Source organism: Aspergillus costaricaensis, assembly GCF_003184835.1.
Source record: "Aspergillus costaricaensis CBS 115574 unplaced genomic scaffold BO79scaffold_29, whole genome shotgun sequence".
Lineage (NCBI taxonomy): Eukaryota > Fungi > Ascomycota > Eurotiomycetes > Eurotiales > Aspergillaceae > Aspergillus > Aspergillus costaricensis.
This window is the reverse complement of record NW_020291829.1, coordinates 332,670-357,778: the sequence shown is the minus strand read 5'-3', so window position 1 is coordinate 357,778 and position 25,109 is coordinate 332,670. Positions and strand designations below refer to the sequence as shown.

At 51.6% G+C, this 25,109-nt stretch overlaps 8 protein-coding genes across 8 annotated transcripts; 3 read left to right on the top strand and 5 right to left on the bottom strand.

The window, feature by feature from the left end:
• Positions 1 to 1,747: 1,747 nt before the first annotated feature.
• Positions 1,748 to 2,206, top strand: BO79DRAFT_231202 (uncharacterized protein; the record flags this gene model as incomplete). Its single annotated transcript, XM_025684142.1, has 1 exon — positions 1,748 to 2,206. The coding sequence occupies one exon, from the start codon at positions 1,748 to 1,750 to the stop codon at positions 2,204 to 2,206; it is 459 nt and encodes a 152-aa protein (XP_025536688.1).
• A 247-nt stretch (positions 2,207 to 2,453) lies between these two features.
• BO79DRAFT_272155 (SDR family oxidoreductase) lies at positions 2,454 to 3,884 on the bottom strand (the record flags this gene model as incomplete). The annotated part of the gene is made up of 3 exons (XM_025687415.1): positions 2,454 to 3,214; positions 3,285 to 3,800; positions 3,854 to 3,884. The coding sequence occupies 3 exons, from the start codon at positions 3,882 to 3,884 to the stop codon at positions 2,556 to 2,558; spliced, it is 1,206 nt and encodes a 401-aa protein (XP_025536687.1). The 3' UTR covers positions 2,454 to 2,555.
• A 1,970-nt stretch (positions 3,885 to 5,854) lies between these two features.
• Positions 5,855 to 11,466, top strand: BO79DRAFT_155027 (putative ubiquitin-specific protease UBP12; the record flags this gene model as incomplete). Its single annotated transcript, XM_025678767.1, has 5 exons — positions 5,855 to 6,038; positions 6,517 to 8,511; positions 8,563 to 9,923; positions 9,975 to 10,644; positions 10,694 to 11,466. The coding sequence occupies 5 exons, from the start codon at positions 5,855 to 5,857 to the stop codon at positions 11,464 to 11,466; spliced, it is 4,983 nt and encodes a 1,660-aa protein (XP_025536686.1).
• Positions 11,467 to 11,993: 527 nt separating this feature from the next.
• On the top strand, positions 11,994 to 13,142 carry BO79DRAFT_289622 (uncharacterized protein; the record flags this gene model as incomplete). Its single annotated transcript, XM_025688801.1, has 1 exon — positions 11,994 to 13,142. The coding sequence occupies exon 1, from the start codon at positions 12,378 to 12,380 to the stop codon at positions 13,140 to 13,142; it is 765 nt and encodes a 254-aa protein (XP_025536685.1). The 5' UTR covers positions 11,994 to 12,377.
• A 263-nt stretch (positions 13,143 to 13,405) lies between these two features.
• Positions 13,406 to 14,975, bottom strand: BO79DRAFT_200453 (arabinan endo-1,5-alpha-L-arabinosidase; the record flags this gene model as incomplete). The annotated part of the gene is made up of 4 exons (XM_025681492.1): positions 13,406 to 13,465; positions 13,532 to 13,560; positions 13,619 to 13,800; positions 13,912 to 14,975. The coding sequence occupies 4 exons, from the start codon at positions 14,973 to 14,975 to the stop codon at positions 13,406 to 13,408; spliced, it is 1,335 nt and encodes a 444-aa protein (XP_025536684.1).
• A 630-nt stretch (positions 14,976 to 15,605) lies between these two features.
• BO79DRAFT_247331 (PX and BAR domain-containing protein) lies at positions 15,606 to 17,998 on the bottom strand. Its single transcript, XM_025685637.1, has 5 exons — positions 17,779 to 17,998; positions 17,436 to 17,716; positions 17,115 to 17,381; positions 15,904 to 17,064; positions 15,606 to 15,856 (listed from the first exon to the last, which is right to left on the bottom strand). Exons 1-5 carry the CDS (start codon positions 17,867 to 17,869, stop codon positions 15,761 to 15,763), a joined length of 1,896 nt encoding a protein of 631 aa, XP_025536683.1. The 5' UTR covers positions 17,870 to 17,998; the 3' UTR covers positions 15,606 to 15,760.
• A 154-nt stretch (positions 17,999 to 18,152) lies between these two features.
• BO79DRAFT_210681 (uncharacterized protein) lies at positions 18,153 to 19,106 on the bottom strand. Its single transcript, XM_025682859.1, has one exon. The coding sequence runs from the start codon at positions 18,950 to 18,952 to the stop codon at positions 18,173 to 18,175; it is 780 nt and encodes a 259-aa protein (XP_025536682.1). The 5' UTR covers positions 18,953 to 19,106; the 3' UTR covers positions 18,153 to 18,172.
• Positions 19,107 to 19,254: 148 nt separating this feature from the next.
• Positions 19,255 to 24,718, bottom strand: BO79DRAFT_200444 (THADA/TRM732 family protein). Its single transcript, XM_025681491.1, has 10 exons — positions 24,523 to 24,718; positions 23,507 to 24,432; positions 22,513 to 23,458; positions 22,229 to 22,465; positions 21,953 to 22,181; positions 21,595 to 21,905; positions 21,030 to 21,547; positions 20,839 to 20,979; positions 20,170 to 20,792; positions 19,255 to 20,118 (listed from the first exon to the last, which is right to left on the bottom strand). The coding sequence occupies exons 1-10, from the start codon at positions 24,681 to 24,683 to the stop codon at positions 19,297 to 19,299; spliced, it is 4,914 nt and encodes a 1,637-aa protein (XP_025536681.1). The 5' UTR covers positions 24,684 to 24,718; the 3' UTR covers positions 19,255 to 19,296.
• Between the last annotated feature and the right edge of the window lie 391 nt (positions 24,719 to 25,109).

Here is a 25,109-nt window from a genome sequence, read left to right as displayed (position 1 = left end):
CCTTACGTGATGCTACCCACACCGGCCAGGTGTTCAATATCATCTCCAACTGTTGCTATCTCGATTTTGTCGAGTGCTCCTCCAACCTCGTCATCTGTTTCGGAAACCCCGGTCTATGCCGAAGTTGGATGCAGCCTACCACCGGATATTCTTTCTCTTCATTGGCAAAGAAGAAAAGGGAAGCATTATCCGTGGTGAACGACCAAACAACACTGTCCAGGAGGATGAGATTACATCCATTGGCTAGCTCGAGCCTTGTTGAACTTCTCTCCAACATCCAAGTTCCTTAATATAAATAGTTGGTGTAGATTCAATCTATCACCGGATTTCCTTCTTCTATATCGGCACAAGAAGAACAAGGAAGCAATATCCGTGGTGAACGACGTATCATCTCTGGGGCCTTTCCTGAGACCTTGGTTATTAGTTGATCAACGACAGAGGACAACATACATGTCGTCATAGCCAAAGTTGTGCTCGGGATTATCGAGGGTGTCTCAGACACAGCACTGAACATGTGTACCTCTTCGAGCAATTCAGTCCGTCTTGGTTCTGTGAAGAGGAGCAAATAGATTATATACGGTATCCAAGATAACAGCACGAATGCGTTGCTCTTAGCACACCTCCTCTGAAAACTCAGATGATTAGACTTGCCCACCGGTTTTTTTGAGGTATTCAAGACAGCCCCAGAGACGCAGCTGGATTCTGGCTGGAAGCAAGAATATGGTTGGCTTCCAGTGGCCCCTCGTCCTCATTGCTGCAGAAGAATATATATAAATGGTATAGCTTGTTTTCAGGAAGTTTTCAGTGCGTGTAACCCATCCTAAATCTGATTCCTTTCTTCCAAGCGAGACAAAACAGCCTTGATGTTCCTTGCCTGCCCCATCAGCCTCAGTCTCAGTGATCATATCCAAAGCCCTCAAGCCTGGACATTTCTAGACGTTATAGCAAACGATAGCATTTGATGGACTTTTTCTGAATGTACCGTGAAGACTTTGAGCGATGAAGGAGCCCAGTACACTCGTTCAGAGTCACAGGCTTGCGCCCTGTTTGCCAGCATCTTTTGATTGCCGACAATTTCTATAGTGACTGACTATTGACTTTTGATACAGTCATAGTTTTGCATCGACGGGTGTATACTATAATGAATGCATGAGAGGAACTAGAAGGCTGCCTTTTCAGGCTTGTTCCTCTATTGTTGTGTTCCTGATCCAGCCACAAAAGTCTAAGCGGGTAGGGGGGTATTTATACTTCCCTGAGATCACAAGCCCCATTACTTGACCGGGAAATTCCAATACTCAACGGAGGTACCCTTACCAGCTATAGAAAGTATCCACATATCGTGATCTTGATGCAAGGTAATCTCCGCCACTGTTTTCCTGACCGGAAGAGATCGAAACAATAGACTTATTCGACCACAGTGGCTAAATAGACAGCTACCACATAAACCTCACGTCGGCCGCCACTTTCAAACAATGAAAGATCCCACTACCCCAGCAACATATACCAATGAATACAGCCTACCCCAGACCGGGTCCACCCACGTAGCCCAGTGAATCCAACCCTCACTCACATCTATATATACACCCTCATCATCCCCAGCTCTTCAATCATATCAACCAACCTCACACCTGCACCCCAAGCCATCATCTATATACATAAACTCACTCCACACACACACACACACATGTGCCTAATCAGAATCACCATCACCCGAAAAATCACACGCCATCCTTCAACCGACACCGACATGTCCACCACCGACCACACGATCCCGAATCTCTTCCACATGTGCAAGCTAGCATTCCACAAATGCCTCACCTTCCCTGACCTCTACAAAGACCAATGGGCCCAGAACTGCCTGGTCGAGTTCAATCACTTCGTGCATCTGATCGGACCTGCGTTGATCTCGTCACAGATCTCCGACTCACAGGGGGCTATAGACCAACTCGATAAGGCGAAAGACGCCTTGTTGTCGCTGCATCAGTCTCTGATGGACTGTGTTCAATGCGCGGAAGATGGTAGCTCCTGTGTGGAGGCTATGATGGATGTTGAGTCGGCGCTGGAGAGTCTGGATGTGGTGAAGAAGGAGGTTGGGCTAAGGGAGATCCGGGTGGGCGATGTGGAGGGTGGGTATGAGTATATTGACCCCGGGAATGAGTATACTCTTGAGGCTGGTGGGGATGAGTATATGGCGTATAGTGAGTAGACTTGTTCCTGGGTCTATAAACTGTGGGTTGGTTGAAGGATACTGCTATATACTATTGGGGGGTTCGTACTCGTCAGGTTGCAAGACACAGAGTGTGAGGTGTCCATGTTAGGATTAACATAAATGGTTGCCATGTTTTATATGTACTTTGTTTACGGAAATACAGATTGAACTAATATTGGGGTCATTTACTTTTAATTGATGGTAGTAATAGTAGTAGTAAGTATGACGGTGGCAGATGTTTGTCCGTTAGTATGCGAAATTACTTTCAGCGAGAGCAAGCCAATCCACATCCACACACATCTTGACAATCCTAACGACGAAGATTGACTGTTTGGTTTGTACGCTTTCAGTTTTTCCCACTCTTCGGCAAAACCTTCTCCTCCTCCAACTCACTCAAGCATCCATCCAACGCATCCCAAGTATCCTCCCAATCGCGGAATCCCAGCTTCCACGCCTTATTCATACTAATCACCAGGTCGTAATTTCTCCCCAGCACAAAGTTCAAGAAGAACCACGTCGCCTTCTCGAACGCATCCTTCTCTAGCCCCTCCCTCTTCGCCAACCTCTCCCACGCAGCCTTCACATCGTCTCTCTCCGCCCACTTGGTCAGATCAATGCGCATCCGTACCTCACCCTTCTTAACCTTGCCCTTAAGTCCACTTGTCTGCACGTAATCATTCAATGGGGGGTTATCAATCAGCGGAACAACATTCTCATCCTCCGCCTCGAACTGATCCGCTGGAACAGTGAGCCCGAACCGCTTCGCTAGTCGAGGCCACATGGTCTGCCAGGACTGCGCATCGCCGTTCACCACATTGAAATTCTGATTCGAGCAGCGAGGCTCGGTGATTGCCCATGCGCAGAAGCGGGCATGGAAGCGGGAGTACGTGAAGCAGTCAGTCATGGTGTAGAAAGTGCGCGACCCGGGGAAGGTGAATGGTGCGTTGAGTTCCTTGGTAATGGCCGCGTAGAGTCCAACTGCTGTTACGAGGTTCATGAAATTTCCTGGCCATCGTCATCAGCAGTGTGATAATCATACAAAATACATAAGAGGAGAATAAAAGGTAGTACTCACCCTTAGCAACCCCAATAACATCATTGGGATATGTAACCACCCAATCCCATCCCTTCCCCTTACTCATATCCTTCAGTATCCTCTGCTGTCTGTAATAGAAGTTCGGTGGCCTTCCCTCCCCCTCCACCCACGGATCACTCTCTTCCATCGGGTTTTTCACCGGCCCCAAATGTACTCCGTAGTGCTTTGCCCCTGTAACTAGCAACACGCGCTTGAGCTTTGTTTCTGCACCGCTAATGCTCAGCGCTTTTAGGAAGTTCTCGAGCATATCGCCGTTAAGTCGTTCGAGGTTCTTTTCGTCGCCTTCTTGGAGGTATGCGGTGAAGAAGAGGTAGTCTGCGGAAACATTTTGGGAAGAGAGTTGATTGGCTAGGTCGTTGGGTGAGGCGAGGAGGTCGATGCTGGCGTGGTGGACTTGTGCTGGGTAGGTATCCTTCTTGCTGCGGGAGAGGGCGTAGATGCTTGTCCAGTCGGGAAGTTTGGAAAGGTGAGTGATTATTTCGCGGCCGAGGATGCCTGTTATTTCAATGATTAGAATGAATGGTATATGGAATTGGTAAGGTACTTACCTGTTGCGCCGGTGACGATGGCGGTTGGCATTGTGGATGTAGATGATTGTAGATATGTGCAAGAGTATTGATTGATATTTACGTGTGGGATGTCTGGATCAAAGAGGTAGGGATCGATGGTGAAGGTGTGGTTCATATAACCTTTTGCATATTTGGTGATAGATGCACGGATTAGGTTGCATGAACTCAATGTGATGTAATAAGCTCGGTCGTGTCGGGAATGATTGCCCTGTTGGTGGGCATATTTCTGGTTTTGTTTCACTTGATTGATAATATACCATCTTTACCTATAGATAACATTGCAATGAGAGTGTTGAATAATGGTATTGATATATATGAATACAGCATTCTGAAATGTGATGTCAATACTATAGTTCCGCTTTCTTGTAATTATCCATCCGTCGGTGGAGCGATTACTAACCATGGAACTAACAACCACATTGATACACGAGATGGAGCTACTAACATTCAGTTTGTCTGCTATATGAAAAACATGATGATGTCCTCTTACACATCTTATTTTCCCAATATGGAATCATTGCATCGGAGGTCTGCAATAATGTCAGCAGCTACCAGCGCAGCTCTGAACCCAGTATTCAATATGACAGACAATATTGGTGACTTGTCCAGGGTATGATTGCAAAGATACAGTACTGCTAATTGAAGATCGCTAAAGGTGAGACCAGATAGGCAATTGTGATGGTATTGAGACGTGGGATTTGTGTCACGACGCCCTGTTGGATGGGAATGAAATCAAACAGTGAATGATAGGTAGTGAAGATCTATAACAATAGCAGCTTCACCATGTTAACCAGGCTGTTAGTTCCCTGATTGAGAGGACAGAATAGTGAACAATGCCTCTTGACACAATTAACGAAATCATGTGTACAATGACTTAGGCTGGGTAAACACAGCTGCTTCTCTTGAATGGTTAATGCATTAGTACCATTGATGCCTATTGAGAGCCTCCCAAAGACCATTTAAGTTATGGGCATTTCCTACTCGACTGGGACGTTCCGGGCACTGGGGGAATTTCCATTGATTAAATGTCAATATCTGGCGAGACTCAATAACCCTTAAGGTCATATATATAGTAGTCAGACAACCTCAAAATCTAAACTGTGATTTTATTCTTGGCTTAATTGACAATCCTAGATATCTTGTGCATGATGATAGAGACATGGAATACTCAGTGACTTGTTGGCTCTCAGTACTCTATTCATGTATATGTACTAGGCTCTTCAAAGTTTAGAATGAGCTTAGTTTCAGTTACATAGTATAAGTGAGCATAAAGAAATGAAGCTACTTCATTATTCTATCTACGAGAGATAGTAACTATTCTCAAATATGTGAGCGATGTTCATCGATTGGGATAGCCGTGAAAAAGGGACAATTTGCTTTTCAAATCACGAGTGATATGCAGTAGTGACAGCGAAATGTCAGCCTGTGCCTGAATACGAGGCTGCTTCAACTGCTGATCACAGGGATAGAGGGTGTTGGGAAAAGGGTGAGCTCACCGTGCAGGAGCCGGTGTTACCCCGGATCCTACCAGATGCTTCCGAGGCAATGAATCTAATTTAGTCTTTGATGTTGCTTGATCTTGTGTTACTCGCGGCGAATGTGAGAAATTATTTGTCTTGCAGACCAGGAAGGGATGCCAAGTCGCAATTGGTGGTTGACGGCATTGTCCGACTGGCAACCGGGATATCTCCCCAACGAAGTGTCATGCCCTGATTGCATTGTTCAAAGTAAAAGTTAATTATGGCGCCTTTGTTCTCTTTGACAAGTAATCTATACCATTTATACTTGATGGAGTTTCCGAAGAAGGAAGAGGCTATCACCCTGCCATATGCGCCAGATGCTGCAGACATTCATTCACTTATGGTTTGAACGGGTCAGTATATCAATGGAACGACACCGCTGCGCCATTACAGGGAGTTGTTAACTTTAATTGATCAATGAATGCGTGCTGACCGCTTAGTCCTGCATTGAATCGTGAACATGGGGAATGTGTTATCGAAGTGGATCGCACCCCAGCCAGCAGGGGAGGCAAGTGATGAGAAGAAAAAGGCAGGGTTGGCGCCAGGTTCCTGGCCTCCAGAAACAGCCACGCCGCCCAGCCCAGAGCAGATGCCGATCCGCATCGATTCTCCCCAAATCTTGTTAGCATCACCCACAGAAAAAAGTAAGTTGTTTTGCTTCGCGTTTAGTTGCTTGTCTGTCAAGTTTTGAGTTCCTTTTTTTTATTTTTTTATGGTTGCTCCATTCTCTCCCTATTCTCCATCCATCCTTAAGTTTCTTTTTTTTTTCCCAAACCCACTTCTCAACCCCACCAATCCCGAAACCTGACCAACCTGTCAACGCGCGCCCGGGTAAAATCCCTGGTTGAAAAAAAAATCGCGAACAGACAGGATAGTCAGTCAGTCCAGTTGGACAAGAGGGAGAAGGAGAAAGAGAGAATTGAACACTTGCTTTCCCGCCGGCAAAGAATCTGGCCAAAGCGGAAGTTCTTTTCCAACCCAATCCCAATTCAATTTAATTAAATCCGAAAACTCCCCTCCTTGCACTAAAATTTTTACTACTTCTTCGTCCAGTTAGTTACTCTACTGGACTGAACGGACTGACTAAACGTTTTCGTTCCTTTTGCATCGCTGCTTTTCTAGGTTCTTCCCTCCACATCCTCCCATCCTCTTCCTCCACTCACCACCACCACCACCACCACCATCACCCCGGTCTGACCAACACCAATCCAGTGTCGAGCTCAGTTTCCAACTCATCCACCGTGCTACCTCGAGCTGCCACGAAACGTGCGCAGCTCACCGTCACGACGTCTTCCACAAAGCGCCGTAAAGTAGCAGAGCCTCGCAGACCAGGATCGCTTCCGGGTTTGTCGTTCGCCTCGCAGGCCGGAAGACGTCACGGTCATTCCTCCTCCGACAAGGCCTCGCCCTCTTCGCGCTCCTCCCGTCACCCTTCCTCTCCTTCCCGATCGCATCGCAGCACTCAGAGCTCCTCGGCCTCACCGCCTCCCCGCTACATTCCCGCTCACCTGCAGGACGAAGTCCTCGCCTCTAAATCCCACTCCACCGCTCGTTCCCCTACCCCGGACTCCGCTGGAAGTGTCCTCGACTATCCCGCCGCCGCCTGCGCTGGCCTGACCCTCCACAGTGACCCTGCGACCGATATGTCCGGCTCTGACGACAAGGGAGACTCGACCCTCCCGCTTGCCGGGGCCGATGCTCGCGAAACCTCCGCTTCGGAGAATGAGGTGAACGATGTGGAGATGGACATGGTTCCGACAGAAAAGGACGACAGCCAGACCCGTTCCGACCACCCGGATTCGATGGAAACCACCACGTCGGGCGACGACAACGTAACCAACTCGGCGTCGGACAGTGTGTATCCCACTCCTTCCAGCATGTCCACCTATACCGCCCCCACAGAGACCCGGGCCCATTCTAAAGCAGAGGCCGGCGTTGCGTCAGCTGATCGACCCTCTTACGATGACCAGGTCGCACAGGTGACCCAGTTTATGATGCAGCCCATGAAGGAAAAACAAAAGGGATATGTGGTGTCCAATTCGTGGCTGAAGCGAGTGTACTCGCGGAGTGCTACGCATGCAGACAAGGCAGACAAGACGGCGATGGAGGGAGACATCGGTCCCGTCGATAACTCGGATATTGTCCTGGTCACTGACCCGGCCAACACGGGCTTCAAGGACGAGGAGGGCGAACCCTTTGTTCCTTTGAGGCCTGGCTTGGAGCTCGGCGAAGATTTTGAGATCATCCCTCAAGGAGGCTGGGACCTGATCATGCAGTGGTATGGTTTGGCAGAACAGTCCCCGGCCATCGTCCGTTACGTTCACAACACCGCCGCCGTAGGCGACCAGGAGAACCTGCAATACGAAATCAACCCTCCGATCTTCACGATCTTGAAGCTCACGAACCCGTCTGCCGGCACTTCCATCAAGACGATGAAGGAGAAGACGATGGCTCCAGTGAGAACCCTGGCCAGTCGCCACACCAACTTCCAGAAGTGGCTGAAGAACGCCAAAGAACTTGCTCACATCGACATGTCGACAAAGGTTCGCGTTTGGAGGATTCTGGGTGGTCTCGGTAGTGCCACGGCATCCGCAGCAGCCACCCCAGCCGCATCCCGCAGTGCTTCTCCAGCCCCGTCCGCCTCCCTCATCGCCAACGCTGGAAGCAACCTCGTTCTCGACCTGAACACATTCCTTTCCCTGTCTGAGGGGTCGCAGCGTGAGGTACTCGATGAGCCGAAGGACCAGACGAACAATCCCAACTACAATGGTAAAATGACTCTGGGCGTTGCGGGTCTCAACAGCAGCGAAATCATCGTGTTGGAGGAGAAGCTCCCTGGAACCAGCGGAGACTGGGTGTCGGAAGCCTCCAAGCAGACACTCAACCGTCTGGGGGTGCCATCCGGTAACCTGAAGAACGGAGCTCCTGCAAAGGTGAAGACCAAGAGTCCTGCTACCAGCGGGCGATCATCCCCGGTTTCAGAGCCCATCAGGGGACGACGCAAGGACGGGAAACCCCGCGGCTGCACTGGTCTGAGCAACCTTGGGAACACCTGTTACATGAACTCGGCCCTGCAGTGCGTTCGCAGCGTGGAGGAATTGACCTACTATTTCTTAAGTGCGTAGACTCCCGAAGTTTGAAAGTTTACCCTGCTAACTATCCATCTAGATGACGTTTACAAGAAGGATCTCAACCCCAGCAATCCTTTGGCTCACAACGGTGATGTCGCTAAAGCATATGCGAACATGTTGCGTCAGATGTACGATGAGGCAGGTCAATCTTCGTTTGCGCCCCGTCAACTGAAGCACACCATCGGCCGTTATGGACCGGCCTTTTCCGGTTACGGACAGCAGGATTCCCAGGAATTCCTTCTGTTCCTTCTGGACGGTCTCCAGGAGGATCTCAACCGTATCATGAAGAAGCCCTACATTGAAAAGCCGGACTCGACGGACGAGATGGTGCATAACAAGGAGGCTCTCGCGGAGTTTGCGGACAAGTGCTGGGACATCTACAAAGCCCGCAACGATTCCGTCATTACCGACCTCTTTGCTGGTATGTACAAGTCGACGCTGGTCTGCCCTGCTTGCGACAAGGTCAGCATCATTTTCGACCCTTTCAACAACCTGACCCTTCAGCTTCCAATCGAGAACCTCTGGGGCAAGGAGATTTTCTACTTCCCCTTGAACAAGAAGCCGGTCCTTGTCGATGTCGAAATCGACAAGAACGCCAGTGTCAAGGCGCTGAAGGAGCAGGTCGCAAAGAAAATGGGAACCGACCCTGAGCGCCTCGTGATGGCTGAGATCTACAAGAACAAGTTCTACAAGATGTTCGACAACACGAGCTCGATTGCTGAGTGCCAGATCAGCGGCAACGACGACATTGGTATCTACGAGGTCGAGTCGGTACCTACGAACTACAACCCCGACAAGCCCCAGAAGAGCTACTTCTCCTTCAGCCGCTCGGATCATGAGGAGATCCCCAGTCTGGACTCGCCTCGCTCTGACCGCTTGCTCGTCCCCATCTTCAATCGAGTCGAGAAGAAACGGGGAAACAACCCTAAGAATGCGCAGCGGTCGCTCTTCGGAGTTCCGTCGTATGTGGTCATCAACCGGGAGGAGTTTGGGGACTATGATACGATCTTCCGCAAAGTCCTGTCGCAGGTCGCCTCGATGACCACCCGTGACTTCCTGAATGAGGAGAACACGACAGAGGTCAGCCATGAAGACTCAGATACCGTTATAATGAACGAGGATGATGCGGAGTCGGCTGACTCGAAGATCAAGACCGCGTCCGTGGACGGCGAGGACGGCATGGTCGATGTCTCGATGCGTGACGCAGATGACAGTTCAAGCGATGCTCCAGCCCGCTCCGAAAACGCTATTCCCCCGAATGTGCGCGGTCTTTTTGAGATGAAGATCATCAAGTCGAGCAGCGAGGTTGTTCCCACTGGATGGTCCACCGTGGATGACCACAAGGAGTACCCCAAGATGTCGTTCAGAATAAAGACACCGGTGAAGAAACAGAAACAGGTGAGCAGTTTCCTCTCTTTTCAAAGCGAATCACTACTAAGCGATGGACAGTCTGTGGACAGCACAAATGGAACGGAGCAGAAGGATGACGAGTCCGGAGATAAGAGCTCCGACAGCGCCAGTGGTGAATCGGCTCCCAAGCCCAAGGCTCAGGACCGGCCGATGATCCGCCCCGGTGAGGGTATCGTCGTGGACTGGACTGAGCAAGCTCACGACGCTCTCTTCGCCGGAAGCAGTCGAGACAAGAACTCCCTTCGTGGTGCGCCGACATGGACGGACGTCGAACGTGTGCCTGACCCGGAGCTGAGCAAGCGCCGTACTCTGCGTCAGAACCGGAAGAAGCGGGGCGTGACGCTCTACGAGTGTCTGGATGAGTTCAACAAGGAGGAGGTCCTTTCCGAGAACGATGCTTGGTACTGCCCCCGCTGCAAGGAGCACCGTCGGGCCAGCAAGAAGTTCGAATTGTGGAAGACCCCGGACATTCTGGTCATGCACCTCAAGAGGTTCAGCGCCAGCCGCGGATTCCGCGACAAGCTGGATGTCCTGGTCGACTTCCCTGTGGAAGGACTCGATATGACCGGCAGAGTTGAGTCGCCTGAAGAGGGCAAGAGTCAGATCTACGACCTCTTCGCTGTCGACAACCACTATGGAGGCCTTGGTGGCGGACACTACACAGCGTACGCCAAGAACTTCTTCACCGGACAGTGGAACGAGTACAATGGTAAGATAACCTGAAACGCAGAATATCGGACAATTACTGACTGGACTAGATTCTTCCGTCTCGCGACCAATTGATCCGCAAAGTGTGGTCACCTCATCGGCGTATCTGCTGTTCTACCGGCGCCGATCCGACCGGCCACTGGGCGGCAAGGTGCTGGAGGAGATCACGGAAGCGTCGACACGGCCGAACAGCGACGTGGACTCGCAGTCCGAGTCTCGCGGACAGTCGCCGTCGGGGGAAGGCCGGCGTCTCGGCGGCTCCTCCCGCAATGGGTCGTCGAGCGCCTTAACCGGAGTCGGAGCAGCTCACCAATCGGGAGATGGTGGTTTGCCAACTGGAACCCAAACGAAGAGCGGGGATGATGACTGGCCGCCGGGCTACACCAACGTCCCGTCATTTGGCGAGCAGAGCCTAGATCGCGCGATGCAATCGGAAGGTATGAATTTCGAAGATGAGGAGATTGGCGGGGGCACGCAGCCCAGCCCGTTCCGCCCTCAGGACGACACACCCTCGTGGTCGTTCAGTCGCGCCACAGATGCTCACGGCCCTTCACAGATGACCACAGTTCCAACTGACGACGAGGATCTACTCGACGATGACGCGAGCAACCGGGCGGTAGACGACGGAGACGTCAGCGACCCGGACCTTCGGATGGCCTCTTTGATGGACAGTCCACGCGGGGCCGCCTATCCAGGTACCCCGATGGAGGAGACGTCATTCCCGGACATTTCGGCATTCGCAGCGGACGGCGACGATGATGAGGAGGATGAGTTGCCGGTGGTAGAACTCCAAGTGCATGATGAGGACCAGACACTGCCGTAGACAGGGGGATGATTCTCCCAATCTCTCTTACTGTCTTTTGGAAATGTGCAACGAATGATTACAGGTGTTTAGATCGCCCCACCGGGGATGGCGATAATGATCTTTCGCAGAGTGGATGATGATTTCGAGGAATGAAGTCGACGACCCTTATAATAGCCATGGTGTTTTGTTTTCTACGCAGCCCGGGAATAGAGAGGGCCGTGGATGGTTGCATGCATTTTTACGGGATCGGATGGCGGGTGCCGTCCTGCATTACATGTATTTTCGGAGCAGCTGGAGATGTTTTAAGCAAAAAAGGTGTGTTGAGTGAGATGATGTTTTGCAGAGGGATGATATGGGGATGATGAGTGTGTATGGATGAACCACGTGGGAGGTCATGGCGAGTCACACGCATGTGGCCGCTGTCATGCGATGCTGCAGATGCGAGGCTACTGCTAAATATATACTACTACTTTCATACCAGCCAGGCCATAGAATTTAAGTTATGTGGTCTTTCATGTTGTTCGTATACTTGGTCATTAAAGGTCTTGTCATCGGATGCAATCTTGACAAACTAGGGAACAGAAGTGAGGTCAATCACAGTAAAGTATTAGTAGTTATTACTACTGACAGCCTCGCCTGCCTAATCCGTTCTCTCACTCATCTCCATCTGTCAATCTATCTGCTCTACTTAGACTTTCTTCCTGCTTACCTTACCTTTCTACTGTTCTGTCAACTCAATCCTCCAGCACACATACATACACACACACACACAGTCATCAATCAGACTAGCTTCTTCAACACCCATCATCTCTTCCCTCACATCCAACCTATCTACCTCCCTCTTCTCACCTCAACCTCAACCTCAACCTCAACCAATTAATACAAAACTAAACCCAACCCAACCCACCACAATCTCAAACCAAACCAAAATGCATTCACCAATGACTTCATCCCCAAAAGCACAAAAAACCAAGAATACCCCCAACGGATCCGCATCATCCCACACCACGAACGCGAGAAGAAAACCCCTGATGGATTTCTCGTCTCTTCATCCGTGCTCTGCTTCGATGGATGATGAGGAGGATGAGGGTGAAGGTAGTATGCGATCATCGCACGCAGAGGTGGGATTATTCTCGGGGATGCATGCAGATTCGCATTCACATTCACATTCTCATCCGTTGTCATTGTCGTCGTCGGCTTCGACTCCTACTCGGATGCAGAGATACACTTCGTATCTGCCCAGGAATCAATCTCACTCGAACTATACTATTCCTTCGGGAGGTGAATCCACCCCGAAATCAAGCACTACAGCCATCACTGCCAGATTGAAATCGAATTCGAGATCGAAGGCCAAGTCCACGACGGCACACGTCCACTTCCTAGACCAGATTGATATCTCAGATGCAACTACATCTGCAGCTACAAACACAAATATGAACGGAAGCAAAAGCACAGAAGCAGATGGAATCACAGCTGGAGACAAAACCATGCCTCTTGGTCCTCGCAGTCGGGATCTCTCTCTTAGTGAGAGTGAGATTAGTTTGCTGGATATAGGTCCGAGTCTGGTGTATGGCGATGATGGATATATTCCGTTGTCTGGGGGTGGGTCATATGTGCGTGGACATGGGCATGGTGATGGTGTTGGTGGAGTTTCGGTGGTGGGGAGGGGGGTGCAGGGGTTGCATTTGGAGTGAGGAGTGAGGAGGGTGGTTTGTTGTAGATGGATGGAGTTTATGGTCTCTTGCTCTGTCGGGTCCGTGGGATAGAGGAGTTATTCCTGTTGTTAGAATAGTGTAGAGTATTTTCCTTTTCCGTCTGCTTGTTCCTTGTATTATGGACAGGGGTATTCAATGTTTGTGATTATAATACTTCATGAATATTACATACATTATGTTCTATATACTCTAACTGAGTCTATACAAGAGTCTGAATAGTTCCCACTCCAATAAGTACTCACTCACAGTGGAACCGGCCACCCATCCACATACGTCAAATAATTATATCCCAGCCGTGCTTCCTAAACCACACACCATTAGCCCACATCAAACCACCATCTCGGAAAAAATGAATAGATGAAACATACCTTGAACTCATATCCCACAGATTTATTCACTACCACAGCAAAGTTAGCACCATACCTCCCCATCAAAAAAGAATAAGGTATACTCACAATAATGATAATAAAGCACATCCCCCTCCACCTCCCCACTCAACACGCCCTGTCCTCCAGGCGCATAAACATCCCCATTCGAGCCATACACAATCTCCCCTCCACCATCCACGAGATCTCTTCCTTGTTTATCCACGAATGGTCCCTGAGGGGAAGATGAGCGTCCGACGCGGATGCTGTATCTGTTCCATTCATACCATCATCATGATCAGTATATAACTCCTTTTCTAGTCCCTCAAACAATGGCAAATAACAGGGGCGGGGAAGGGGAAGGGGAGGGGAAAGAAACATACTCCATCCCAGCCTTGGGCAACTTCTCCGGATCGAAATGGCAACACTTCCCCCAACTAAACCACAGATACCACCATGGCTCATGGTAGGATATAAACGCCCCTTCGACGGGATGCATACCCGTTGTATCGCCACATAATCCATCGGCTTTTTTGGTGGGTGGGTGGATGGCTGCTGGTTCATGGGCTAGATGTTTAACCCTTTCTTCTTCGTCGCCCTGCTTATCCATATGAAGCAGGTTAGGCTTCAGCGGGACTTGCCATATCCCTGTCCAGAAACTGCCGAAGGTCATGTATCCTTTTCCTTTCGGTTTGTTTTCACCGCCTTCTTTGAGAGATGGCTCTCCTTCGGAGAGCTGAGGTTGGGTGGTGTCAGTATAATCCACAACAACGCTTACATCAATCGCATTCGCCCTATCGAAGGGAAACTCCTTCCCCCGTTCCCCACGGCCGGAGATAGCTATCGCGCCGTGATCGACCCAGTTCCCAGGGCCCGGGGTGGATGAGGTGGCTACGCCGATGGCGCTATCGCGACAGCCGCTATGGCTCGTCGCGTAGAAGACGTAGAATGTGCCGTCGTGAAGGAGGGCGGTCGGTGCCCAGGGAGCTTTGCGATCACCTTTGGGTAGGATGCTATCTGCGTCGAGGACGGTGCCGGCTTTGGTCCATGGGCCTTGGAGGGTCGGGGCGGAGTGGATGGGGATGTGAGGGCCGGAGCCGTAGGCGTAGTAGGTGTTTGTGGGGAGGTCGTAGAGGATGCTGGGGTCGTGGATGTGGAGGGGTGGGATGGTGGGGTTGGTTGGGGGGTAGCCGTAGATGGACTTGTATGTATCTTCGGGGGAGGGAGGGGGGAGGTCTGGGGATTCTGGGATTTCGGGGGGTTGGGGGATGGTGGAGGGTTGGAAGTGGATGTAGAGGGCGTAGAGGAGGATGGAGAAGAAGGTCAGGAGGGAGAGGGATTTGATGATGCGACGGAGGGTGGATGGGGATGGGGAGATGGAGTTAGTGCTGGTGGTGTCTTTAGGGTTGGTGATGAAGGTCCATAGTTGGGACCAGTTGGGGGTCATTGTGTGGTGATGGGATGGTGGTTCATTGCTTGCTTGCTTGTTTCTTTGGTGGCGGGATTGATATATGGATGCTCAGTCCATGTGGAAATGCCAACTGGTGAGTATGTTGCAATTCGGGATAGCGATGATGCGATGTTCAGGATATAGATTGAAAAGAGGGGTATGGCGGCACCCTGTATCCTGGCAAGTGACACTCGACACTTCAGTTATTCGTGGCCGAATATCATGAATAGATGATGGTAGGTCTTGGCGAACCCCTTCCTGATGTTTCTCATCTACATATCCAATTAGTACCACTCTTGTGCTGTTCCGGGGAGCAACTCACATATCTGATGCTAGGAACACTGTAAAGCCAGCTGCATAACAAAGCAGTCAGCGCTAGCGAGAAGGACGGGGGAAGGGAGTTCAATAAATATCAGGAAGAATTGGCCCGAGCCGTTCGGCGATGATCGTCGATCCGGCCCCAATAAGACAACGGGCCAATCAGCGGGACGGCATGTGATGCCGTCTCAGCTAAAGTGAGGTGCGAGGATCACCATTGCTTGGTAGTTACACATCTACATTGACTAGTTCGGTAGCTACGATTATTTTCGCTAGGATTATGGCATATGGATCATGGCAGTTCAAGTAGCCGAACATCATTATACGCATCAATAGCATACAGGGTCCTGGGATCAACGCATGTCTTATCCAGCTCATAGCCGACATCACAATTGGCAGCTGGAAGTCATGCTAAGCACAAACCAACGCCCTCGCTCCATACCCTTTGGCAATAGATAGATATTCTACCTCACTACAATCTTGTCCACCTCATCTTTCGCCTCCGTCCACGTCTCCAGGTTCTTACGTGCCCAATCCAGATGGCATCGTGCATATGCAACCTATCCAGTTAGCTTGATACCCAGAGAAAACAGCAGTATGAACTTACCATGTACCGCCGGAGATCCATCTCCTTGTCCTTCTGGAACCGCTTCAGATCCTGCAACACTCCCGCACTGGCATCCTTGACATCCTTCTCGGACACCCCAAGAGCCTGCTCCAACTGAACCAAACTCTCTTTCGTCTTGCCGATCTGGTCGCGGCGGGTCCGCTCCGGATCAACATCCACAAAGCCGTGCACCGCGTGGCTGATCCGACCGAAGATCTTGTTCGCCACGAACGTCCCACTCGACGTCTTGCGATGCGCCGGCGATGCACCGCCAAAGTCCGGACGCCGCTGTGCTGCCGGAGGTGGATGGGAGTTGATGGAATCGCCGTGCGTAGGAGGGAATTCCGAGTCGACTGATGCACCGTCTTCAGAACCAGCTGGACGGGCCTCGCCCTCGGAGCCTCCTGGCGCACTGACGGCCGACGATGCGGACAGAGACCGCTGCGTTCTCGTGGCCCCACCTGGAGGCGAAGTCCGATTGAGGTATTGCTCAATGCGTTTCGCTTCCATTTCACTGCGCTCCAAAGAGTCGAGCAGCGTCTTCTTCTTAGCCAGCTCGTCTCGCGTCATCTCTTCCTGCACCCGCTTGAGGACCCGATAGCGCAGAACACTGCGCACAACGCTGGCAAACTGGGCGCTTTCCCTCATCGGTTCCGCGAAGCTGGCACTCAGTTGCGACGACAGCTCCTCCGTCTCAATGTAGGAAGTATCAGCGGCTTGGCCGACCCGTTCGATGGCTGCTGCGACGGTCGGCGATGGCTCCGACAGGGAGAATCCGTTATACCGTGCTCCCAGCTCCATCAAATCCGCTGACAAGGACGATAGGTGGGCCAACGTGCGACGATTGACCTTTTCAATGTTCCCTTGCAAAAGTAGCTCCAACTCACGTGTAGACGCCTCAAAGTTGATAAAGTATGGGTCAAGCTCCTTTTCGCTCAGCTTCCGTGACTCTGGTGGGAAGCGACCGAGAACATCAGGCCCAGGTGTTTCTGGAGCAGGCGCAGGAGCAGGCGTGGCGCCTCCTGCAGACTTGAGCTTCGCGGATGATGATGGGACTGGGAGCCAGGCATGAGCGGGGGTAGGATTGGCGGGGTCAAGCGGAGGAGCCTTAAGATTATTCTTCGGCACAGACGATGCAGGATGGGAGTGTAGGACCTCACTCTGGATGAAATCAGTATACCACAGCTAGAGTCGAGCTATCATACACCTACCCAGCTAACGTTGGGGTCCAAAAACCGCCACCAAACTCCATCCTCACGAACCTCCTTCATCCGGCGACAACGATTCAAAAAGACAGCCAGCATGCGTTTGCGGAGGTCGATTATGGCGGTGTCTTCCTTAGCTTTGGTGGGCTTGGCGGCATAATCGGCCATGGTATGTTTCTCGGGAATGGGCGGGATGACGAGGGTGGGATGAAGGTTGACAAGGGTCTGTCGCAGCGACGCAAACTCGGAATACCGTCTGCGGACCTCAAGATCCTAGAAACAATTAGCACAAGTGCTGATGCAGCTTCGACCTTGATTCTGACATACTCCAGTGCGTATTGTGTACACGATGAAGCTGCCGCCGCCCTCGTGGTTCTTCCCAGCGTCTGTGATGAGGATCGGCATCTCCGGGTTTTCGTAAAGAATCTGCTCTATCCGACTATCATATACACTCTTGCGAAGGTAGCCATGGCCAGCAGGTTGGGCAGCATAGTCTGGAGCATCGTCTTCGTCACTGAGGTCCTGTTGCTGTGAGAGGAAGTCCGGGGGATTGTCGGTGGATGATCGGCTGGAAGGAGAGGGAGGGGTATATTCGCGGTCATAGAGAGCTGCAGAAATTAGAAAATACAGCTGGATAATTGATGGTCGGAGATGGAGCTTGACAGCTTACTGGGAGAAAGGGTGGCCGAATGCAGCGACTCGGAGAGATGCGCCTCGTTATCGAATGCGCCGTACGGGTTGTTATCCTCGTCGTTCCACATGGCGTCGGGGGGGCTGATGGAGCAGCCTAGATACTGAGAGAGTGGGTGTGACAGATCAAATCATGAATCAGACAGGAGGATTAGAAAGCAGAGGCTAAGTTCACGAGACTAAGGGACAGAAACAGGGAGGACAGGAGGAGGGAATGAGCTGGGGAATCCCGAAGGCATCGCCGGCTCTCTCGCGGGGATCAACGTCACCGCCTCGGGCGGCCGGCAGCGACCATCTCCGTCGCCTTAAATAGAACTAACTATCAATACTACACTCCACTCCCACGTTATTCAACTCATTCCACAGCACTCCCCCTACCATCCACCCTCTGGTTCTGCAGGCTCCTCGTGTGTCTCCTCATTCGCCTGCTGCAATGCCGCTGTCAACGCATTAGGATCCACTCCTCTGTGCTGCTCCTGCTGGTAACCTTGCGTATCATAGGCGCCCCCTCTATTAGAAGCAGGCTTGCTCTCAGCTTGCCAGCTCTTCTTTGAACCGCGCTTGGCACCTCCAGACGCAACAAATGGCGGATCGGGCGGTAGTGCCCATTCCTTATCTGAAGCCGCCTTACTAGGAGGTTGAGCTTGAGGAACAGCCTCCCAGTCGTCCTGCGACGGGGGCTTAGTCGGTACTTTAGCAGCCGGAGTCGGAGCAGCAGGCGTCCCATGTTTACTGGGAGTGCGCTTGCTACCACGGGATGGAGGTGCAGGGCCCCATTCCTCCGGCGTTGGGGGTTTGTTGCTACGTGCTGGAGGTAGAGAAGGCCACTCCTGCCTCGACGGCTGATTGTCATGACGGATTGAATTACCACCGTGAGCGGGTGGGAGAGGTCGGGGTGGCGGAGGTGGAGTTGGAGGAGGTGGTGGTCGCCGTGGAGGTGCAGGAGTCTTCTGTCTGCTGGGTTGAGCAGGCGTTCTTCCGCCTTCTTGCCATTTTCTCTTAGCGCCTCGCTCTGCGAGCTCTGTCTTCTTGACGGTCGTTTCGCGTTGGCCAGTCCGAGATCGCTGGAAGCGGTCGTTGTGGTAGCCGGCGCGGAGGCTGTGTCGCCACCAGATTGTGCAGAGACAGACCACGACTGCGATGAAGAGGACCATGGCGGCTAGGACCACCACGATTACAACGTTAGGTGACATGTTTCGTTAGGCTAACCAGCTATGTAAGTAGTGTTGTGGCTTGTAGGGAGATGGACTCATGCCTTCACTGGTCATGTCAATCTCGAACTATGAAAGCTAAGAGAAGACGACGCGTCGCATCAACATACGGCGATGATATCCAGAGGTGTAAGTGGCAGATGAGCGTAAAAAGGTTGCCCGATGCGCATGCCAGTGAATGTATTGTCTACTATGTAGTGATTGTTTGCACCCCAAGAAGAAACCGTCTAAATCTAGTAACGTAACGTAAATTCATCTCTATACTTTTCTCTATCCAAATTCATCGATCATGACAATTCCAAGGCAGCCTGTATCCGTGACACCCAATCATCATGCAACAAAGACGCCTCGCCAGAAGCAAGCAGCGCCTGAAGCTTCCCCTTCAACAAAGCAACCTGTTCCTGACTCAAAAGTCTCGACGCCGCAGAATCCTGGGAGATCACAGCACCCGCAACACTGAAAACCCGCACGCCCAGAGTGAACGTCTCAGGCTTCGAGGCCCAGCCCAGAAGCCCATCCTTTTCAGTTTCCTTTGCAAGAATCTCCTCAAGTGAGGTCAGTCCATTTGACACCCAGTTGAAGAGTGCGTTGAGCGAGCCCTCATCGTAGGAAGATTCGCTCAGCTGACGCAACCTCGCGGACCAAACGTCTACTTCGCGGACCTCGTCGATGAAGAGGTTCTGCTTCTCTTCTTCAAAGAGAATGGTGCTTTCCTTTCGGAGCTCAGAAAGACGCCCGAGGAAGGAAACGAACTTAGGGGTGGCGCTGCTAAGTCTAGGCTCCTGGTCGGCGATGTATGCCATGGTTCGCTGGCAGAGGAGGCGTGAGCTGGCGTAGTTCTCGGCAATGAACTTCGAAAGGAGCTCGCTTGCATTCAGAGGAGATAGCGCAACTGCCTTTGTTGGAGAGACAGAGGAGCATGACAGGACCCAGGAGGCGGCGGATGCGGCAAGATCGCGCAGTTCCTCGTCGTCGTCATTGAGCATGTCGTAGAGAACCAGGTAGATCTCCAACAAGACACTGTCGGTGCGAGGAGGGCTGCCAGCAGGGCGCAGGATGCGCGCGAACGCCGTGACGGATGATACGGCAGCCAAGCGCGTAGTGAATTCCTGTGAGGTGTTAGCAGGGCTTGATATAACGTAGAAATGCGCTGAACGTACTGTCTCCTCTTGCATGGCGGACTGGAGCCGTGTGGCCCATTCTAGGATGTCAAGTTCTGAGCTCTGGCTGCCCGAGCTCGTTTTCAGGGCAAGAAGACATCCCTCAAGAACCAATTCGGCGTCGGATCGGTCCCTGTTCCATATGTGCTCGGTAGAAGCGTGCTTGAGGTGCTTTTCCAAGGATTCCCATGAAAGGTCGATTTGGGCGACAGTGTCATTGTGGAAGTCGAGGACAAACGACAGAGCAGATGCCAGGCATGTGATCGCTACCGCTTTGACTTCCTCTGGATAGGCGCCAAGGATAACGGTATAGTAGAGGTCAATCAGAGCTCGTCTGTACTGGACTCGCTCGCCGAGGATCTCCTGGATGCGCTCCAACAACCATTGACCAGCATTGGGGTCGAAGCGCGAAATATCTCCAAGAAGTGGCTCAACTTCGGACAGTTTGTTCGTAATGAACATCTGCAGGACAGTCACCCACGAGATGGCCCGACGGAGAAGAGAGGGAGCGCGTGTGGTGCTCAGAGTCTTCCAAGAAGGATGCGAAGAATCGAACAAGAATTCCCGGATGGCGGCGAAAGAATAAGTTTCGGAGAGATAGTTAAGTGTCGAAGCCATTTGTCCTGCATCTGTTAGCGCGTGTCATCCACGAATTTGAAGTTGACTTACCTTCCGCTCCTGATTCTATGCACTTTTCAACGACATCGCCAAGAACCTCCAACAGAATACTGGCCACGAACGGAGACTCTGCAAACGGGAAGGATGCTGCAAAGACGTCTTTCAGGGTAGACAACACCTCATCAACGTGCTCTGGGAAAAGTTAGCAAGGACAATACATCGCCTCTGGGTTACGAGCGTACCGTTCCAGAAAGAGAGAGAGCTGGAGGCATATCTCCTGAGAGAGTACTTGATGCAAAGGGCTTCTCCGTGGAGATAGTCTTGGGTCTTCATGTCTCTCTTATCATTCAACAACGCCTTGATGCTGGTGAGGACATCCGAACGGTTCAGCAACGAAGCATACACTCGGGCTGCATGTTCTCTGATACCCCACACTGGACTTTTGAACTGTTCTCTGACAAGTCCACGAAGCACATCGTCATCAACTCCGGTGACGTTGGGGACCTTCTCTGCGATGAGCTCCAAGGCCGGGAAAACACGCTCGGTAACCATAGCGTTATCACCGTCATCAGCGTTGCTCTGGTCCGACGGGCTGAGAAGGGTCGGCAGGAGTTCAAAGAGGCCAGGATACTTCTGGAAGGAAACCCTGGCACCTGGTTCTGAGCCTGAAGCTCCACCGAATCCTAGTCCAGTACCAGTGCGGCACATGCGCGTCAACAAAGCACGGAACAGCATCAATCCGGAGTTACGGAGGGCCCATCTATAATAGTCAGTATACAGAAAGACGCGGCCGTAGATAGCACTTACATAGGCGACCCCAGCCGTTCAGCCGAGAGCCTCAAGGCAGGCATAATGAAAGGCTCCGTGTGGGGACCAAGCTTGTTGTTGGTGAAGATGTCTTTCAGACAGTTCATTGCATGCACCTGTGGTAACGGTACGTCTTGTCTCGACTTATCATGTTCCGCGGGAAGATGAGAGATTTCATGCAGCTCATTGATGACGGTTTGGAAGAGCGGACCGCCAGGCTTTGATGAAAGGATACCGACAATCAAAGCAGGGAGACCAGCTGAGCGACGTGTAAGCTTCGAGGCGGACTCGAAGATGATTTTCTTCGCTTCCTGTACAATTGTGAGCTTTGATCGTTTTGTCAAGACGGAGTCCTTACCTGGTACCACCGACTAGGCAGTGCGGAAATCTCTTCGCTGGTTGACTGGCCGCACCGCTGACAGCAAGTAGCAAATGTCTGAGACACAGTGGAGAAGGCACCTCTGTGCCGGAGTTCAGCAAGTTGGATGAAGCTGAGTGTTCCGATTTTCTCAAAATGCTCGACCGTCAACCCAGACTCGCCTTGCGGGCCGTACGTTTTGTTGGAAAGTGAGGCATGCAGGAGAAGACTACGCAATTAGTAAGAACAACCAATCCAGCGCAAGACGCAACACACCTTGATTCGCGAAGAGCACGCCATGAGTAAGACAAGATATCCTTAGGACCGACACCAAGCTCCTCAATGGGCTCATCCGTATGGCCTTCAGGCGAGTCGATGCAAAGAACAGGCTTAACCTCGTTCCAAATCTTGTCGCAGACTTGCACGATCCTGAGATGAATAGCCTTCCAATTTTCATATGAAGATTCCTTGCTGGAAACAAACGAGTAGAAATTGGGGGTTGCAACAATGTACCTAGTTTCTGTTAGCTCCGCGGCGGACGAATGAAACATTGTAATTACCTCAAAGCGGATACATATCCATGCAAAGGTGCGTCACGCATAGAAGAGTTAAACAGGCCGCCGGCAAGGGAGAGCTTTTGCTCCAACTTCTTCAGAAGGGTATCGACAACCATGGACTTGTTCTCCCACCAGCGTGCAGCGTCACTTGCACCATCCACGGCGGCTGCGCGGAAGAAGATATGGTATAGACGAGCAACGGTGTCTGCAAAGTCAGCTCTGCTGGTGTTGCTTGCCAGTTGTTCGGCCTTTGCGAGACCCTCAATGATTTGTGGTACGCCAGCTTGCTTGTCGTTGTCGAATAATACCTCCCGTGGGAAGAGGTTCAGAATGTAAAGCGAAGTAGCGCGTACCTCCTCGAATGGATCGAGCAGAAGATCAACCAGCAGTCTCAGCAGAGTAGGCTCAAACACCTCCACGTTGCAGAGCCACTTTGTCTTAACACCATCCGATGGGTTGAGTCGAGAATCGAGACCGGATTGAAGGAGGAGTATCAAGGTCTTCAGCGCGGAAACGTGGCGTGGGTAAGAAGCCGTGGGGCGCAGGTCCGCCTTCAAGAAATCCACGTACTGTTGCATACACGCCCGAGTGGTGGTGTCGTTCCGAGCAAGCTTGGGCTGCTGCTTTTTGTTCGCTGGGGCTTTCTGCTCAGTCAGGCCGTCCTGATCCTCCAAGAGTCCTCCCTTAAGTCGGATTATCAATTTGCGAATCAGACTCAAGATCTCGCCTCTTGAATAAGAGTCCGACTCGGTGTGCATAGACGGCAGTCCGCTAAGAATAGCGTTCATTGTTGCTGAAGACACTGGCCTTGTCGTGGAGGGCGCAGTGATCAGCAGGGAAAGTGTCGCGATTCTGATAGTGATATCGCGATGGAAGAGGAACTGGCCGATGGTTTCGCTCTTCAAGACAAGAACATTTTCGTCGTTGGCCCCAGCCTTGGGGATATAATCTGGCGAAGGTAAGTCCATTGCTCGGCCCACTATACAGCGCTACTTACGATCTTCGTGAATGAGCCCGATTTTCTTGGCGATTTGCAACGAAGCAAACAATAGCATGAACTCCGCCAGCGGGGCATCGCTCATATCGCCAGCCAGAAGACTGCTCAGGGGGAGCCGCTCAATGAACGACTTGAAGCCAGCCGGATCAGTCGCGAACGACGGCTGGAGAACATAGTTGGACATATACTCCAGGTTATCCAGGTTGCGCAACGACACATGACGAACGGGCGCCACCCAAACAGACTTCAAGTCCTGAGCATCAGGCGAAGCCTTCACTCTCTGGAGGAATGCCGCCAAAGTGTCACCTGAAGAGGCAGCAAGCTCCGCTTTGGTAGCGCGAGCCAGCATTCCCAGGACCAGAATCTGAGCTGCTATCTGGTACGTCTCTCTTCCGGAACCCTTCTGAAGATACTGGGAGAAATCGATAGACAGAGCTTTGCAGTCCTCCTTGAAAAGCGCCGTCCATTGTTCATAGTGATCTACAAGCCACTGGTCCGTCACTGAGACCAGCTCTAACGGCGTGATGGCACTCTTGCGCAGCAGCATCTCTAACGAGGCAAAAGAAGCCTTCAGTCGAGCGCGAGGCTCGCCAAGGATGATGCTAGGGATCGTAGCCTCAACGATCTTCTGGCGGAGCGCGGACCGGTCAATCTCTTGACGAGTCTTGGCCAACAGGGCAACCAACGACTCCAGCACCTGCTTCATCGGCTTGGGCTTGACATCCTTGTACCGGGTCATGAAGACCTCGAATACAGATAGCCAAGTTTCATCAGAGCGGGCTAGCTGCCTCGTTTCCTCACAGGTGGAGGTCCGCGCAGCATCCAAAAAGGCACTGATTGCATTACACGCAGCAGTAGTATGCGGATGAGAAAGAGAAGCCGTAGAATATGTCTTCAGTAGCGACTGGAAGACTCGGCTCACTTTCCTTTGGGAATAGTCAGAATAGATTCATATTGAAAACCACTTGCGCACACAACAGACAACTTGATAAGCAAATGTTTGGAAACACTCTTACTCAATATCTTCACAAGAATTGGTGAATTTCACCAGCGGGCCTTTCCCAATGCGCACGAGGGTCTCCTCGGGCAAAAGTTCTATATTCCGCGATACTTGCTCCATTTCTGATAGTGGGAGCCCGGCATCCCCGGGGGGGCCAGACGCAGGATTACCGACCATACTTTTAGTATTCTTACAAGTACAGCATGGCAACCTTCAACGAGTGGGTTCAGATATCAACCATTTACAAGAGAAAAGAAAAAAACCCAAGCACGAGCCCGCCCCCGCGTTTCCAATCGCGACTTTTGCCTCTTGTGGATTTTCGAGAGCGGGTCTCCGAATCGGGTTAGTGCCGGGACAACAATAATCCCTGTAAGCTCGGCCCAAACGGGAAATGTTCGATAAACTGCCGGCCCGGAAATTCTGGCAGAAAGCTGGACCAAGTCACGGGGCTGAAGTTTTTGTTTCTCGGCCTGGAATTATTACTGTCACCTTCTTTGCTCCGACGAAACCGCGCAGTCACCAGAACCTCAATTCCAATCCCTCCCCAAGCTCTCGGATTGTTCGCCAGTGTTCTGATCTCCTCCTCTTTTCCTTTTCCTTTTT

Coding starts and splice junctions, on each gene's coding strand:
- BO79DRAFT_200444 (XM_025681491.1), bottom strand. CDS start 24,683: ATGGTCGGTAATCCTGCGTCTGGCCCCCCCGGGGATGCCGGGCTCCCA. Junction 21,906..21,952: donor TGCCTAGTCGGTGGTACCAG/GTAAGGACTCCG, acceptor ACAATTGTACAG/GAAGCGAAGAAAATCATCTT. Junction 20,119..20,169: donor CCGCCATGCAAGAGGAGACA/GTACGTTCAGCG, acceptor AACACCTCACAG/GAATTCACTACGCGCTTGGC.
- BO79DRAFT_247331 (XM_025685637.1), bottom strand. CDS start 17,869: ATGTGGAACGACGAGGATAACAACCCGTACGGCGCATTCGATAACGAG. Junction 17,717..17,778: donor TTCGGCCACCCTTTCTCCCA/GTAAGCTGTCAA, acceptor TAATTTCTGCAG/CTCTCTATGACCGCGAATAT. Junction 17,065..17,114: donor TGGACCCCAACGTTAGCTGG/GTAGGTGTATGA, acceptor GATTTCATCCAG/AGTGAGGTCCTACACTCCCA.
- BO79DRAFT_210681 (XM_025682859.1), bottom strand. CDS start 18,952: ATGGTCCTCTTCATCGCAGTCGTGGTCTGTCTCTGCACAATCTGGTGG.